Source organism: Carcharodon carcharias, chromosome 2 (genome assembly GCF_017639515.1).
Source record: "Carcharodon carcharias isolate sCarCar2 chromosome 2, sCarCar2.pri, whole genome shotgun sequence".
Taxonomy (NCBI): Eukaryota; Metazoa; Chordata; class Chondrichthyes; order Lamniformes; family Lamnidae; genus Carcharodon; species Carcharodon carcharias.
In genome coordinates, this window is record NC_054468.1 from 2,096,313 (window position 1) to 2,113,306 (window position 16,994).

The 16,994-nt window shown below is 45.8% G+C and overlaps 1 protein-coding gene across 3 annotated transcripts in view; it reads left to right on the forward strand.

Moving 5' to 3' along the window:
* Positions 1-16,750, forward strand: part of mynn (myoneurin) — a 183,237-nt gene extending 166,487 nt beyond the window's left edge. For all 3 annotated transcript variants that reach the window (XM_041205764.1, XM_041205774.1, XM_041205781.1), the window contains one exon: positions 15,070-16,750. In XM_041205764.1, coding sequence (XP_041061698.1) covers positions 15,070-15,308 — 239 coding nt within the window. In that variant the 3' untranslated portion in view covers positions 15,309-16,750. The remainder of the gene's footprint in view (positions 1-15,069) is intronic.
* The last annotated feature ends 244 nt before the right edge of the window (positions 16,751-16,994 follow it).

Sequence of the window (16,994 nt, forward strand, 5' to 3'; positions counted from 1 at the left end):
TGGGTATGGAAAAGGATCCAGAGTAAGAATAATTAACTGGAGGAAAGCAAACTTCAATGGGGCAAGAATGGACCTGACCCAGATGAATTGAAATCAAAGATTAGCAGGGAAAACTGGAACCTAACAATGAACTACCTTTAAAGAAGATTGTTTGAATGCAGTCAAGGTATATTTCCACAAAGAAGAAAGGTAGCGCAAACAAATCCAGGAATCTAGATGGCAAAAAAGATAGAGATTAAGATGAGGCAGAAAAAGTGTGCTCATAGCAGATGTCAGGTGGATAATATAGTTGAGAACCAGGCCGAATGTAGAAGGTTCACAAGAACACAAGAAATAGGAGCAGGAGTAGACCATATACTCCATCGAGCCTGCTCCGCCATTCGGTACAATCAAGGCTGACCCTGGGCTTCAACTCTATTTTCCCACCCACTCCCCATATCCCTTAATTCCCTGGGAGACCAAAAATCTGTCTGTCCCAGCCTTAAACGTATTCAACAAAGCATCCACAACCCTCTGGAGTAGAGAATTTCAAAGATTCACAACCTTCCAAGTGATGTAAGTTCTCCTCATCACAGTCCTAAATGATCGGCCCCTTAACCTAAGACTGAGCCCCCATGTTTTAGATTCCCCGACCAGTGGAAACAATCTCTGTGTCTGTCCTATTAAGCCCCCTCAGAACTTTATAGGCTTCAATGAGATCGTCTCCCCTTGTTCTAAATTCCAGAGGATATAAACCCAATTTACTCCGCTTCTCATCATAGGACAACCCCCTCATCCCATGGACCAATCTAGTGAATCTTTGCTGTACCACTTCCAATGCAACTATATCCTTTCTTAAATGTGGAGACCAAAACTGCACACAATATTCCAGATGTGTTCTCACCCAAACCCTGTACAACTGTAGCAAGACTTCTTTATTCTTGTACTCCAGTCCCCTTGCAGTAAAGGCCAACATGCCATTTGCCTTTCTAATTGCTTGCTGCACCTGTATGCGAACTTTGTATATTCCTTGTACAAGAACACTCAAGTCTCTTTGAACATCAACACTTACAAGTTTCAAACCTTTTTAAAAATATACTGAAAAGTGTGAGGTGATACACTTTGGTAGGAGTAATTTGACAAGGAAGTATTCAATGAACAGCATGGCACTAGGAAGTTCTGAGGAACAAAGGGACCTTGGCGTGTGTGTCCATAGATCTCTGAAGGCAAGGGGCACGTTAGTGGGGTAGTGAAAAAGGAACATGGGTCACTTGCCTTTATCTATCTAGGCATAGATTACAAAAGTAGGGAGTTGTATAGAACCTTAGTGAGGCCACAGCTGGAGTACTGTGTGCAGTTCTGGTCGCCACGTTATAGGAAGGATGTGATTGCACTGGAGGGGTTGCAGAGGAGATTCACCAGGATGTTGCCTGGAATGAAACATTTAAGTTATGAAGAGAGGTTAGATAGACTTGGGTTGTTTTCGTTGGAACAGAGAAGACTGAGGGGCGACCTGATTGAGGTGTACAAGATTACGAGGGGCATGGACAGGATAGATAGGGAGCAGCTGTTCCCCTTAGTTGAAGGGTCAGTCACGAGGGGACATAAGTGCAAGGTGAGGGGCAGGAGGTTTAGGGGGAATGTGAGGAAAAACTGTTTTACCCAGAGGGTGGTGACAGTCTGGAATGCGCTGCTTGAGAGGGTGGTGGAAGCGGGTTGCCTCACGTTCTTTAAAAAGTACCTGGATGAGCAATTGGCACCTTATAACATTCAAGGCTATGGGCCAAGTGCTGGTAAATAGGATTAGGTAGGTAGGTCAGGTGTTTCTCACATGTCGGTGCAGACTCGATGGGCTGAAAGGCCTCTTCTGCACTCTGATTCTTACGACCAAAGTGAATAAGTTTACACTTCCCTACATTATATTCTACCTGCCATCTTGTTGCCCACTCACTTGTCTATATCTCTTTGCAGCCTTTGTGCCCTCTCCACAGCTTGCCTTCCTACCAAGCTTGGTATCAGCAGCAAACTTCGATACATTACTCTCTGCCTTTTCATGTCAGATTGTAAACAGCTGAGGCCCTAGCACTAATCCTTGTGGCACTCCTGTTTATGCTCATTCTCTGATTTCTATCCATTAACTAGTCCTGTATTATGCAAAAATACTACCCCCAACTCCATGAGCCCTTATCTTGCCTATTAACCTTTTGTGTGGCACCTTACTGAATGCCTTTTGAAAATCTAGGTACACTATATCTGCTGGTTCCCCTTTATCTACTCTATTGGTTACATTCCCAAGAAACTCCAGCAATACTACGTTGACTTGTTCTAATTATACTTTGTTTTTCGAAGTGCATTCTTAAGACTTTCTTACTGATAGGTTCCAGCATTTCCCCAACAACTGATGTTAGGCTTAACTGGCCTGTACCTCACTGTTTTCTCTGTCCTCCTTTCTTGAAAAGCATTTGCCAACTTCCAATCTACTGGGACCGGTCCTGAATCGAAGGAATTTTGTAAAATCATAGCCAGCACATCCACTGTCTCTGCAGCTATCTCTTTTAGAACCCTAGGGTGTAGGCTGATATGTCCTGGGGATTTGTCAGGTTTTAGTCCTTCAAAATTCACCAATACTTTTTCTCTGCTGATATTAATTTCCTTACTCTTTTTAGCCCCTAAGTTACCATCTGTTTCTGGTATGAAACTTGTATCTTCTACTGTGAAGACAGACACAAAATATTTGTTCAATGCCTCTGCCATTTCCTCACTTCCCATGATAATTTCTCCTGCCTCTGCTTCTAAGGGACCAATGTTTACTTTATCTACTCTTTTTATACACTTATGAAAGCTCTTACAATCTGTTTCTATATTCCTGGCTAGTTTACCCTCATATTTCAGTTCTTGCCTTTTGATCAACTTTTTGGTGGCCTTCTGTTGGTTTCTAAAACACTTCCAATTCTCAATTGCTACCTTTTTTTTGCAAAATTTTAAGCCTTTTCTTTTAATCTAAAACTACCCTTAACTTCCTGAACCACTGATGGGTCTTTCTCACCAAGTTTTTGTTCTTCAATGGAATGTGATTTTGTTGAAGACTTTGGATTGTTTCTTGAAAAATTTTATTTACCTCCATACCTTTTAGCCTATTTACACGATTAATCAGCTCTCCCGTCATACCTATGTAATTGACTTTGTTTAAGTTTAAAATTCTTGTTTGTTATTGGAATATGTCACTTTCAAACATAACATAGAATTCAGTGGTATTCTGATCACTATTCCCCAGAGAATCTTTTACCACGACATTACTAAGTAACCCTGCTTCATTATACAATACTGGATCTAAGATAGCTTTGCCCCTAGTCGGTTCCATTGCGTTTTTCTCCAAAAAACTGTCATAAAGCATTCTATAAACTCAGCTTCTAGAGCACTCTTGCCAGTTTGATTGTCTGAGTCCTTATGAATTTTAACATCACCTGCAATTATTGCATTTCTTTGTTACAAGATCTAATAATTTCTTGTTTAATGGTCTGCCCAATGGTATAACTACTGTTAAGGGGCCTGTAAACTACTCCCACCAGTGTTTTCTGACTTTTGCTGTTCCTATTTTTCACCCATACTGATTCTACTTCATGATCTTCTGAGGCCAGATCCTTTCTCACTAATGTCCTTATGTCATCCTTTACTATCAGGGCTACCTCTCCTCCTTTGCCATTCTGTCTGTCTTTTTGAAATATTGTGTACTCCGGAATATTTATTTCCCAACCTTGATCACTTTGTTACCATATCTATGTAATGGTGATTAGATCTAAATCATTTATCTCTGTTGGTGCCAGTAGTTAATTTATTACAGATGCTTCATGCATTCAGATAAAGAACCTTTCATTTCAATTTTTTACTTCTGTTCCCTGTAAGGTCCTTATTTGGTGATGTACAAATTCTGTTTAACACTCTGTCCCTTGTTGACCCACTCTGCTTGTCTTTACCCACATTTCTATACTGTTCTGATGCCTTGATCTTTCTCTTTGGATTTCCAAATATCTCTTCACCTGACGCACCCCCACCCCCACCACCCCCCCTAACTCCCCACTCTGCTAGTTTAAAGCCCTTTTTTAAAAATGTTTCCTGGGACAAGGCCATCCCTAATTGCCCTTGAGAAGGTGGTGGTGAGTCATCTTCTTATCATTGATGAAGCAGCTGATGATGGTTGGGCTGAGGACACTATCCTGAAGAACTCCAGCATTGATGTCCTGGTACTGAGGTGATTGACCTTCAACAACCACAACCAATTTCCTTTGTTCTGAGTATAACTCCAGTCAATGGAGTGTCTTCCCCCTGATGCCCATTGACTCCAGTTTTGCTACAGCTCCTTGATGCCACACTCGATCAAATGCTGCCTTGATGCCTAGAGCAGTCACTCTCAGCTCACCTATTGAGTTCAGCTGTTTTGCCCATGTTTGGACTAAGGCTACCTTGAACACTACAGCCCATGTAGGTACACCCACAGTGCTGTTAGGAAGGGAGTTCCAGGATTTTGACCCAATGAGAATAGAAGAACAGCAATATATTTCCAAGTCAGGATGGCTTCCAAGTGGTGGTGTTCGTGTTGTGTGATGCTACCACCAAGCTAAATGGGGTAGATTTCAAATAGATCCAGCATCTCAAAACTGGGCATCCGTGAGGCGCTGTTGGCCATCAGCAACTATAGAATAGTATTCAACCACAATCCGTAAACTCATGGCCCGGCATATCCCCACTCTACCATTACTCTGTAATAAATAAACTACTGGCACAAATAGAGATAAATGATTAAGATCTAATCACCATTACATATATATGGTAACAAAGTGATCAATGTTGGGAAATAAATATTCCAGGGTACACAATATTTCAGAAAGACAGGCAGAATGGCAAAGGAGGAGAGGTAGCCCTAATAGTAAAAGATAACATGCTGCCCTTGCCCTTCGAGATGGTAGAGGTCTTGAGTTTGGAAGGTGCAATTGAAGGGGGCTTTGAGAGTTCCTGCAGTGCACCTTGATGGTAGAGGTCAAAGGAGGCTTGGTGAATTGCTGCAGTGCATCTTGTAGATGGTACATACTGCTGCTACTGTGTGTCGGTGGTGGAGGGAGAGAGTATTTCAGGTGGTGGATTGGGTGCCAGTCAAGCGGGCTGCATTGTCCTGGATGGGGTCAAGCGTTGTGGGAGCTGCACTCATCCAGTCAAATGGTGAATATTCCATCACACTCCTGACTTGTACCTTGTAGATGGTGGACAGGCTTTGGGGAGTCAGGAGGTGAGTTACTCATTGCAGAATTCCCAGCCTCTGACCTGATCTTGTAGCCACAGTACTTATATGGCTGGTCTAATACAGTTTCTGGTCAATGGATTTTGATAGTGGAAGATTCAGCGATGGTAATGCCATTGAGCCTTAGATATGAAAGAAACAGCATGAATCCATTTTCAAAGGGGTATGGAGAGAGAGCGGGAGTATGGCGTTGAGATAATGGATCAGCATTGATAATATTGAATAGTGGAGCAGGCTCAAAGGCCGAATGATCTACTCCTGCTTCTATTTTCAATGTTTCTATGTTATCTTATGGGGTGAATTGAATTGGCTGATGACTGCCATCTGTGATGCCGGGAACCTCAGGAGGGGACTGAGATGGTTCATCCATTGGACACTTCTGACTGAAGGTGATTGCAAATGCTTCAGCCTTGCCTTTTGCACCAATGTGCTGGACTCCCCCATCAGTGATGGGGATATTTGTGGAGCCCCCTCTTCCTGTTAGTTGTTTAATTGTCCACCGCTATTCATAATTAGATGTGGCAGGGCTTCAGTGCCTAGATCGGATCGTTGGTTGTGGGATCACTTAGTTTTGTCTATTGCATGCTGCTTCCATTGTTTGGCATGCAAGTGTTTGGCATGTGTTGTAGCTTCATCAGGTTGACACCTCATTTTTAGGTATGCCTGGTGTTCCTCCTGGCATGTCCTCCTGCAAACTTAATTGAACCAGGGTTCATATCCCATTTTGACGATAATGGTAGAGTGGGGGATATGCTGGGCCATGAGGTTACGGATTGTGGTTGAATACTATCCTGCGGTTGCTGATGGCCAACAGCACCTCATGGATACCGGGTTTTAAATTACTGGATCTATTTAAATCTATCCCATTTAGCACGGTGGTAGTGCCACACAACAGGATGGAGGGTATCCTCAGTGTGAAGATGGACCTTCATCTCCACAAGGACTGTGCCTTGGTCACTCCCACCAAAACTGTCTCAGACAGATGCATCTGCAACAGGTAATTTGGTGAGGATGAGGTTTTGCTCTCTTGTTGGTTCCCTCACCACCTGCTTCAGACGCTGCCAGGTAGCTATGTCCTTGGGGACTCAGCCAACTCAGTCATTAGTAGTGATACTGTGCCACTCTTGGTGATGGACATTGAATCCACCCCCATAGTACATTCTGTGCCCTTGCCACCCTCGGTGCTTCTTCCAGTTGATGTTCAGCTGAAGCAGTACTGATTAATGAGCTGTGGTAGGGGGCAGTGGCTGGTGGAGTGGGAGGAACAGTCAGTGGTAATGAACAAAAGATTTCATTGCCCATGTTTGATCTGATGCCATGAGACTTCATGGGGTCCAGAGTCAATGTTGAGCACTCAGAGTAACTCCCTCCCAACTGTACACCACATGTGCAGCCACCTCTTGTAGGTCTCTCCTGTCGACAGGACATACCCAGGGTTGGTGATGGTATCAGAGACATTGCCTGTAAGGTGTGATTCTTTGAGTATGACTATGTCAGGCTGTTGCTTGACTCCTCCATGGGACAACTTTCCCAATTTTGACATAAGCCTCCAGCTGTTAGTAGGGAGGATCTTTCAGGGTCAACGGGCTGGGTTTGCCGGTGCCCTTTGTGGTGCCTAAGATCGATGCCGGGTGGCTCGTCCAGTTTATTCCCCTTTTTAGGCTTTTTCACATTTTGATGCAGCTGAATGTCTTGCTCGGCCATTTCACTGGGCACTTAAGAGCCAACCATATTGCTGTGGGTCTGGTGTCAGACGTAGGCCAGACCAGGTAACGATGGCAAATTTCCTTCCCTAAAGGACATTAGTGAACCAGATGGGTTTTTGTGCCAATCGACAATTGATTCATGGTCACCATTACTAAAACTAGCTTTTAATTCCAGATTTATTAATTGTGTTTAAATTCTACCATCTGCTATGGTGGAATTTGAACCCATGTGACCAAGGCTTTAGCCTGGATCTCTGGATTACTAGTTCAATGACATTATCACTATACCACCGCCTCCCTGTACCTTTTCACCTGTCTTTTCCAAGAAAGAAGATGCTACCCAGGTCATGATGAAAGAGGAGGTAATTCAGACACTTGAAGGGTTTAAAATTGATCAGGGGCTTTTATTGCATAAGTTGTCGGTGCTTAAAAGTGATGAGGCATGAGGACTGGAAGATACTGAGGGAAGTAAGAGTGGAAATTACAGAGGCACCGGCCATAATTTTTCAATCTTCCTTGGACTCGGGTGGTGCCAGAGGACTGGAGAATTGCAAATGTTGCACCCTTCTTCAAAAAAGAGTGTAAAGATAAGCGCAGCAACTACAGGCCAGTCAGTTTAACCTTGGTGGTGGGGAAGCTGTTGGAAATGATCATTCAGAAAAAAAACAGTAGTCACATTGGCAAATGTGACTTAATTAAGTGTTATGATATAGCAGGTGTAATTGTCAGGCTGATCAAATGCCAATGGGAAACTTGGCCAAGCTGACACAATGATTTGCTGGGGAGTTTCCCTCAGACTCCTCAAAATCAACTCCGGACCCCATGAAGTCTCATGGCATCAGGTCAAACATGGGCAAGGAAACCTCCTGCAGATTACCACATTCGGCCCTCCCTCAGCTGATGAATCAGTGCTCCTCCATGTTGAACACCACTTGGAGGAAGCACTGAGGGTGGCAAGGGCACAGAATGTACTCTCCACCACCAAGTGTGGCTCGGTAGCACCACTACTGACCGAGCTGGCTGAGTCCTAAAGGACATAGCTGCTAGACTGGGTCTGCGGCAGGTGGTGAGGGAACCAAAAGGAGGGAAAAATATAATTGGCCTCATCCTCACCAACCTGCCTGCTGCAGATGCATCTGTCCATGGCCATATCGGTAGGAGTGACCACCGCACAGTCGGTATAGAGACAAAGTCCTGGCCTCACATTGAGGATACCCTCCATCATGTGTGGCACTACCACCATGCTAAATGGGATAGATTTCAAACAGACAACTCAAGACTGGGCATCCATGAGGTGCTGTGGGCCATCAGCAGCAGCAGAATTGTACTCAAACACAATCTGTAACCTCATGGCCCGGCATATCCCCCACTCTACCATTACCATCAAGCCAGGGGATCAACCCTGGTTCAATGAAGAGAGCAGGGGAGCATGCCAGGAGCGCCACCAGGCAAACTTAAAAATGAGGTGTCAACCTGGTGAAGCAACACAGGACTACTTTTGTGCAAAACAGCATAAGCAGCAAGTGATAGACAGAGCTAAGTGATCCCACAACCAACGGATCAGATCTAAGCTCTGCAGTCCTGCCACATCTAGTCGTGAATGGTGGTGGAAAATTAAACAACTCGCTGGAGGGGGCTCCACAAATATCCCCATCCTCAACGATGGAGGAGCCTCATTTTTAGTGCAAAAGATAAAGCTGAAGCATTTGCCACAATCTTCAGCCAGAAATGCCGAATGGATGATCCATCTCGGCCCCTTCAGGAGGTCCCCAGCATCACAGACGCCAGTCTTCAGCCACTCCACGTGATATAAAGAAATGGCTGAAGGCACTGGATACTGCAAAGGCTCTGGACCCTGACAATATTCCGGCAATAGAACTGAAGACTTGTGCTCCAGAACTTGCTGCACCCCTAGCTAAGCTGTTCCAGTACAGCTACAACACTGGCATTTACCCGGCTATGTGGAAAATTGCCCAGGTATGTCCTGTACACAAAGCAGGACAAATCCAACCTGGCCAATTACTGCCCCATCAGCCTACTCTCCATCATTAGTAAAGTAATGGAAGGTCATCAACAGTGCTATCAAGCGGCACTTGCTTAGCAATAACCTGCTCACTGATGCCCAGTTGGGTTCCGCCAGGGCCACTCAGCTCCTGACCTAATTACAGCCTTGATTCAAACATGGACAAAAGAGCTGAACTCCCGAGGTGAGGTGAGAGTGACTGCCCCTGACATCAAGGCAGCATTTGACCGAGTGTGGCATCAAGGAGCCCTAGCAAAACTGGAGTCAATGGGAATCAGGGGGAAAACTTCCCGCTGGTTGGAGTCATACCTAGCACAAAGGAAGATGGTTGTGGTTGTTGGAAGTCAGTCATCTCAGCTCCACAACATCACTGCAGGAGGTCCTCAGGGTAGTGTCCTCGGCACAACCATCTTTAGCTACTTCATTAATGACCTTCCTTCCATCAGAAGATCAGAAGTGGGGATGTTCGCTGATGATTGCACAATGTTCAGCACCATTCGTGACTCTTCAGATACTGAAGCAGTCCATGTCCAAATGCAGCAAGACCTGGACAATATCCAGGCTTGGGCTGACAAGTGGCAAGTAATGTTCGCGCCGCACAAGTGTCAGGCAATGACCATCTCCAGCAAGAGAGAATCCAACCATCACCCCCTTGACGTTCAATGGCATTACCATCACTGAATCCCCCACTATCAACATCCTGTGGGTTACCATTGACCAGAAACTGAACTGGACCAGCCATCTAAATACTGTGGCTACAAGAGCAAATCAGAGGCTAGGAATCCTACGACAAGCAACTCACTTCCTGACTCCCCAAAGCCTGTCCAGCATCTACAAGGCACAAGTCAGGAGTGTGATGGAATACTCCCCACTTGCCTGGATGAGTGCAGCTCCCACAACACTCAAGAAGCTTGACACTATCCAGGACAAAGCAGCCCACTTGATTGGCACCACCTCCACAAACATTCACTCTCTCCACCACAGTAGCAGCAGTGTGTACCATGTATAAGATGTACTGCAGGAATTCACCAAGGCTCCTTTGACAGCACCTTCCAAACCCACGATCACTACCATCCAGAAGGACAAGGGCAGCAGATAGATGGTAACACCACCACCTAAAAGTTCCCCTCCAAGTCACACACAATCCTGACTTGGAAATATATTGCTGTTCCTTCATTGTCACTGGGTGAAAATTCTGGAACTCCCTCTGTAACAGCACTGTGGGTGTACCTGCACCACGTGTACTGCAGCGGTTCAAGAAGGCAGCTCACCACCACCTAAATCAAGGGCAACTAGGGATGGGCAAAGAATGCTGGCCCAGCCTACAAAGCCCACATCCCATGAAAGAATTTTTTAAAATGTGCACTGAAGTCAGAAGTAAAGAGGCCACTATCACTTTTGGAGATTTTTAAGATTTAATTAAAACATTTATTCACAAAAAAGAAAAAGTTAAACACACAAGATTGTAGTTACACAGTTAAGCTTACTCTTCTAACAGTTCCCCAAAGACTTCTACTTAACTAGACTCCCAACTATATGCCCCTCTCAGGCACCAGTCCAAATAGATTCTTAATCTATAAAACATCCAGCACTATTACCACAGTCACCCGCTGTTGTTATAAGGAAAGTGTTTCCCAGCTTCTTTCTCCCTCTCACTCAACAATGAATTCCAAGGCTTTTAACAAAACCCTGCTCTCTGGAGCAAGCAACTTCTCTGGGATGGCTAGAGGCTGCTTTTACACAGGTCTGTTTCATACATTCCACCTTTCAAGATGTCAAATGGCCAGTCTGCATACAGCTTTCCATGTTTCTTTAAATATATTTTCTCCCTTTTGATCTGTAAATCTGTAAAATTGGTTCATCCTTTCTTTGCATGTGCACTTTTCCCAGAACATAAAAATCTTTCATGTTGCCCTTATGGCCAGCACTTTCAGGAAAAATTATCTTAAGAACTTTGCCTTATTTATTTTGCCAGTTGTAAAACATCTCATCATGTCTCTTTGAAATTCAAACAACCTCTCAATTTTTCTATAAATGCAAATTTAGCTCTAGCCTGTTCACCTATCTTACTTAGCTCATCCATTTCCATTTCAGAATGCCTGTTTTTACGCTTAACCCCTTTGATGATTCAAACCTTGCATACTGACCGTCTTTTAATTAAATTAGTCTCACACGCAAACAAACATACACACACAGTGCAGCCCCCACAAGCCTGCTTTAAAGTATCCCACAGTAATATTAGGAAAAAATAATATTTCCTTTATATAAGGAAATATTTTTTTGTTAAGGGAAAGTCATGTTTAACTAACTGGCTTGGGTTTTTTAATGACATAACAGAGGGGGTTGATGAGGGGAATGCTGTTGATGTGTACATGGACTTCTAAAAGGCATTTGATAAAGTGCCACACAACAGATTTATGAGCAAAGTTAGAGTTCATGGATTGAAAGGGACAGTATCAACCTGGATACGAAATTGGCTGAGTAACAGGAAACAGTGAGTAGTGGTTAATGGATGTTTCCAGATTGGAGGAAGATTTATAGTGGAGTTCTCCAAGGGTCAGCCCCTGCTCTTCCTGCTCTGATATATATTAATGACTTGCCTCTTGGTGTACAGGGCACAATTTCTAAATTTGCAAATGATACAAAATTTGGAACAATTATGAACCATGATGGAGATAGTATGGAACTTCAAAAGGAATAGGACAAGTTGGTTGAATGACGGATTAAATTTAATGCAGAGTTTCATTTTAATGGGATGAACTTAGAAAGACAATACAAAATAAAGTGTACAATTCTGAAGGGAGCGCAGGAACAGAGGGACTTGGGTGTTTATGTGCATAAATCGTTCAATGTGGCAGGACAGATTGACAATGCAATTAATATATCATGCAGTATCCTGGGGCAATAGGGGCATAGATTACAAAAGCAAGGTGATGATAAACTTATATTAAACACTGGTCTGTCCTGAACTGGGGTATTGTGTGCATTTCTGGGCACCACACTTTAGGAAGGATGTGAAGGCATTAGACAAGATTTGGTGCAGTTTTGGTCTCCTTATCTGAGGAAGGATGCTATTGCTGTAGAGGGAGTGCAGCAAAGGTTTACCAGACTGATTCCTGGGATGGTGGGACTGACAAATGAGGAGAGATTGAATTAGTTAGGATTATATTTGCTGGAGTTCAGAAGAATGAGGGGGTGATCTCATAGAAACCTATAAAATTCTAACAGGACTAGACAGGGTAGATGCAGGAAGGATGTTCCCAATGCTGGGGGAGTCCAGAAGCAGGGGTCACAGTCTGAGGATACGGGGTAGACCATTTAGGACTGAGATGAGGAGAAATTTCTTCACCCAGAGAGTGGTGAGCCTGTGAAATTCACTACCACAGAAGGTAGTTGAGACCAAAACATTGTATGTTTTCAAGAAGGAGTTAGATATAGCTCTTGGGGCAAAAGGGATCAAAGGATATGGGGAGAAAGCGGGATCAGGCTGTTGAGTTGGATGATCAGCCATGATCATATGAATGGCGGAGCAGGCTCGAAGGGCCGAATGGCCTACTCCTGCTCCTATTTTCTATGTTTGTAAGATGCAGAAAAGATTCATGAGAATGGTTCCACAGCTGAGGAACTTCAGTTTTCTAGATTGATTGGAGAAGAGAAGGTTAAGAGGAGATTTGATAGAGGTATTCAAAATCATAAGGGATCTGGAGAGAGTAGATAGAGGAAAAACTGTTTCTATTGGTGGATGGATTGAGAGCAAGAGGGCACAGTGTTAAGGACAGGGGAGGGAGGCAAACTGAATTTCTTTATTTTTCTCACCACCTCTCTGTAAGCAGGGGTGTTTTAATTTTTGAAATAGGGTGAGGCACGTTTCTCCAAATCCTCCGTTTATGAAGTCAATTTTAAAGTGATTCGCAACAAATTCTTTAGGGTTAAATCAGAAGTATTGTTTATTCATACATTCAAACCCGGGAATAATCATCACAACTACATATACACACACACATACACAAGCACAGAAGAAAGGAATAGGAAAGAAAAGTTTTACAACTAGGAATAACTTAAAACAAAGAAAAAAACAAAGATATGAATATTAATTCACGTGAATGTTAAGAGTCCAGAATGTCAGAATCTAGTGAGTGTTCCTTCAGGTAGGAGTTAAAGTGCAGTGGGTTCAGCTAGCTGAAAGCAGGAGTTGCAGAATCCCTTCAAAGTTGGTGGTGGCACAGCAAGGTGAGGTTGGTATCCAGAGACTTAGTTCACTCTACAGACGGTGGCAAAAATCTTCAGGAGGTTTAGACTTGAGGCAGGTTTTGTTGTCAACCTGGAATCTGGCTTTGGTGTTGACAGACAGGATGTTTAACAGCAGAGTGCCAAGGGAGTCCAGGAATGTAACATTAATACTTTCCAAAAGCTGGAGGAGCATAGGTCATGTGGTGTTGCCCATTGATGAGGAGAAGAATGGTGACCTTTAGCACCTCCGCAGGTGTAATGAGTTTTGATGGCTCCCTCGCCTATAATTCCAGGCTTGGAAGACAAACCAGCTGCTGCTGCCTTGTCCCATTGTTTTCAGTGTGTCCACACAGGGATTGGTGTGAGATTCCACAGGGCTGAGGGTTGAGCTTTATCCTGTAATTACTGTAGGAAGTTTCCAGAACTGTAGCCAACTTGCAAATCGTGTGCAGGTCCCTCTGGCATAATCCTGAGCAGCAAAGTCTATTTTTTAAATGAGCAGAAAGTAAGGTTTTATTTAAACAGTTAATGATCTCTTTCATGTGTTATGGACATGATAACAGATTAAAGGCAATAACACAAGAGTCACACAGACTCCAAACATTAACTGTTCCTCTCTCCACAGATGCCAGACCTGCTGGGTTTTTCCAGCATTTTCTGTTTTATTTCACATTTCCTGCATCCGCAGTATTTTGCTTTCAACAGATTTAATGTAATTGTCAATTGAAGCAATGGCAATATGAGGAAAAATCTTTTTATGTTGCAAACGGTTAGGATCTGGAATGCACTGCCTGAGAGTATGATGCAGGTAGGGTCAATTGAGGCATTCAAAGGGGAATTGAATCTTCTCCAAAAAGGAAACATTTTCAGTGCTACAGGGAAAAGGCAAGGGAGTGGGACTTGGTGAATTGCTCCTTCAGACATGATGGGCTGAATGATCACCTCCTGTGCTGTCACAATTTTATGTTTCTGTCAAGACTCCTCAATTTTCAGTGCTGCTTTTGTATCTTCCCATAACCTTTTTTGCTTTAAGCAGAATAAACTCTGCTCCTCTAATATCTCCACATAAATGAGCTCCTTCATCACTGCTATAGTCATGTAAATCCCATCTGCTCCCCTTCCTGGGCTTTGACATCCTTCCTAAGGGGTGGTGCCCAGAATTGTACACAATCCTGAGCAGAAGCGATTGAACCATCAAATGGTTACAACACGGAAGGAGGCTATTTGGCCTTCGTGTCTGTGATGGCTCCCTGCAAGAGCAGCTCAACTAGTCCCACTGGTGCTGCCTTTTCCCTGGAGCACTGCAAATTCTTTCTCTTCAGATAATGGGACCTCTGTGGCAAATTACCCACATCCTGCCTCCCCAAAGCTAGTCCACCCCCTCTACAAGGAACAAGTCAGGATTAACTTAGTACAGCAGCCTCTCAGCAGGGAGTTGGTTTATCACTGACGAAGACTGAAAGAAACAACAATTTACTGTTGCAGTTAAGTTAAATGCTAAACACAAACCTGACTAGATTTTAGAAAGAGATCAACCCTTAAAATCCCCTCATTTACCACATTCCTAGAGTTAAGAATTTGGCTCCACTGCATTCCAACAAAGCTGCACCTTTGCGCTTCTTATTTACTGAGTGTCTTTTTCTTGAATAAATCCCCAACCCACAAAAGGACTTTTATAAATAAACCCTAACCTGCCTGACTGTTGCCTATTCGTGGTGCAGCCTGTCTTTATTGAAGAAGAATCTTCACACGATCATTGATATTTGGGGGCTGAAAAGGGAAGGTGGGACTATCTCTCAGGCTTATGACCCTGTTTCATGTAATGATTTCTTTTCCAGCTGTAAAAAGGACAGACGCTGATAATGGGGCAGATTTTGTTGAACGTGAATCACAGGACACCATGGAGCTGAAACCATCCGATCTATCCATACCACTCGCTGTTGCCATGGGAACAGACCAGCAGCAGATGATGTTGCCCGTGAGCGAGGGCCCATCTTTATCCTCTGAACAGTTGCTGCGGCCCTCTGTGTCTGCTTATCCAGAAACCCAACTCATCTTCCTGCAACAACTATACTGACAGGATCACACAGCTCGCTTGGGGTGGGGAGAGTGAATCACACGGCTCACCAGAGGCGGGGAAAGTGGATCATACAGCTCGCCCGGGGTGGGGGATGTGGATCACACAGCTCGCCCAGGGTGGGGAGAGTGGATCACACGGCTCACCCGAGGTGGGGAGAGTGGATCACACGGCTCACCCGAGGCGGGGAGAGTGGATCACACAGCTCGCCTAGGGTGGGGAGAGTGAATCACACAGCTCACCTGAGGCGGGGAAAATTGATCACAGCTCGCCCGGGGTGGGGAGGGTGGATCAAACGGCTCACCCGAGGCGGGGAAAGTGGATCACACAGCTCACCAGAGGCGGGGAGAGTGGATCGCACAGCTCATCCAGGGTGGGGAGAGTGGATCACACAGCTTGCCCAGGGCGGGGAGAGTGGATCACACAGCTTGCCCAGGGCGGGGAGAGTGGATCACACGGCTCACCCAGGGCAGGTAGAGTGGATCACGCGACTCGCCCGAGGTGGGGAGAGTGGGTCACGCGGTTCGCCAGGGGCAGAGGCAGTGGATCAAACAGCTCACCCGGGGCGGGGAGAGTGGATCACACAGCCCACAGGGGATGGATCATATAGCTCACCCAGGGTATGGAGAGTGGATCACACGGTTGACGTGGGGAGTGGATCACACGGCTCACCTGAGGCGGGGAGAGTGGATCACACAGCTCACCCAGGGTGGGGAGAGTGAATCACACAGCTCACCTGAGGCGGGGAAAATGGATCGCACAGCTCGCCCGGGGTGGGGAGAGTGGATCACACCGCTCGCCCGGGGTGGGGAGAGTGGATCACATAGCTCACCCAGGGTGGGGAGAGTGGATCACACAGCTTGCCCGGGGCGGGAGAGTGGATCACACGGCTCACCCAGGGCAGGGAGAGTGGATCACGCGACTCGCCCGAGGTGGGGAGAGTGGGTCACGCTGTTCGCCAGGGGCAGGGGCAGTGGATCACACAGCTCACCCGGGGCGGGGAGAGTGGCTCACACAGCCCACAGGGGATGGATCACATAGCTCGCCCAGGGTATGGAGAGTGGATCACACGGCTGACGTGGGGAGTGGATCACACAGCTCGCCAAGGGTGGAGGAGTGGATCAAACAACTCGTGTGGGGAGTGGATCACACAGCTCGCCCAGGGTGGGGGGAGTGGATCACACAGCTCACCCAGGGTGGAGGGAGTGGATCACACAGCTCGCCTGGGGTGGGATGACGGGATCACACAGCTCACTCAGGGTGGGGGGAGTGGATCACACAGCTCATCCAGGGTGGGAGGAGTGGATCACACTGCTCACCTGGGGCTGGGGGAGTGGATCTCACACCTCATCCGGGGTGTGCAGGGAGTGTGGATCACACAGCCCACCCACGCCTGGGGGAGTGGATCACACAGCTTGCCCGTGGTGGGGGGAGTGGATCTCACAGCCCAACCAGGGTGGGGGGAGTGGATCACACAGCTCGTCCGGGGTGGGGGGAGTGGATCACACAGCTCACCTGGGGTGAGGGGATCATACAGCTCACATGGGGAGTGGATCACACAGCTCACCCAGGGTGGGGGGAGCGGATCACACAGCTCACTCGGTGGGGGGAGTGGATCTCACAGCTCACCCGGGGGATAGAGTGGATCACACAGCTCACCCGGGGGATAGAGTGGATCACACAGCT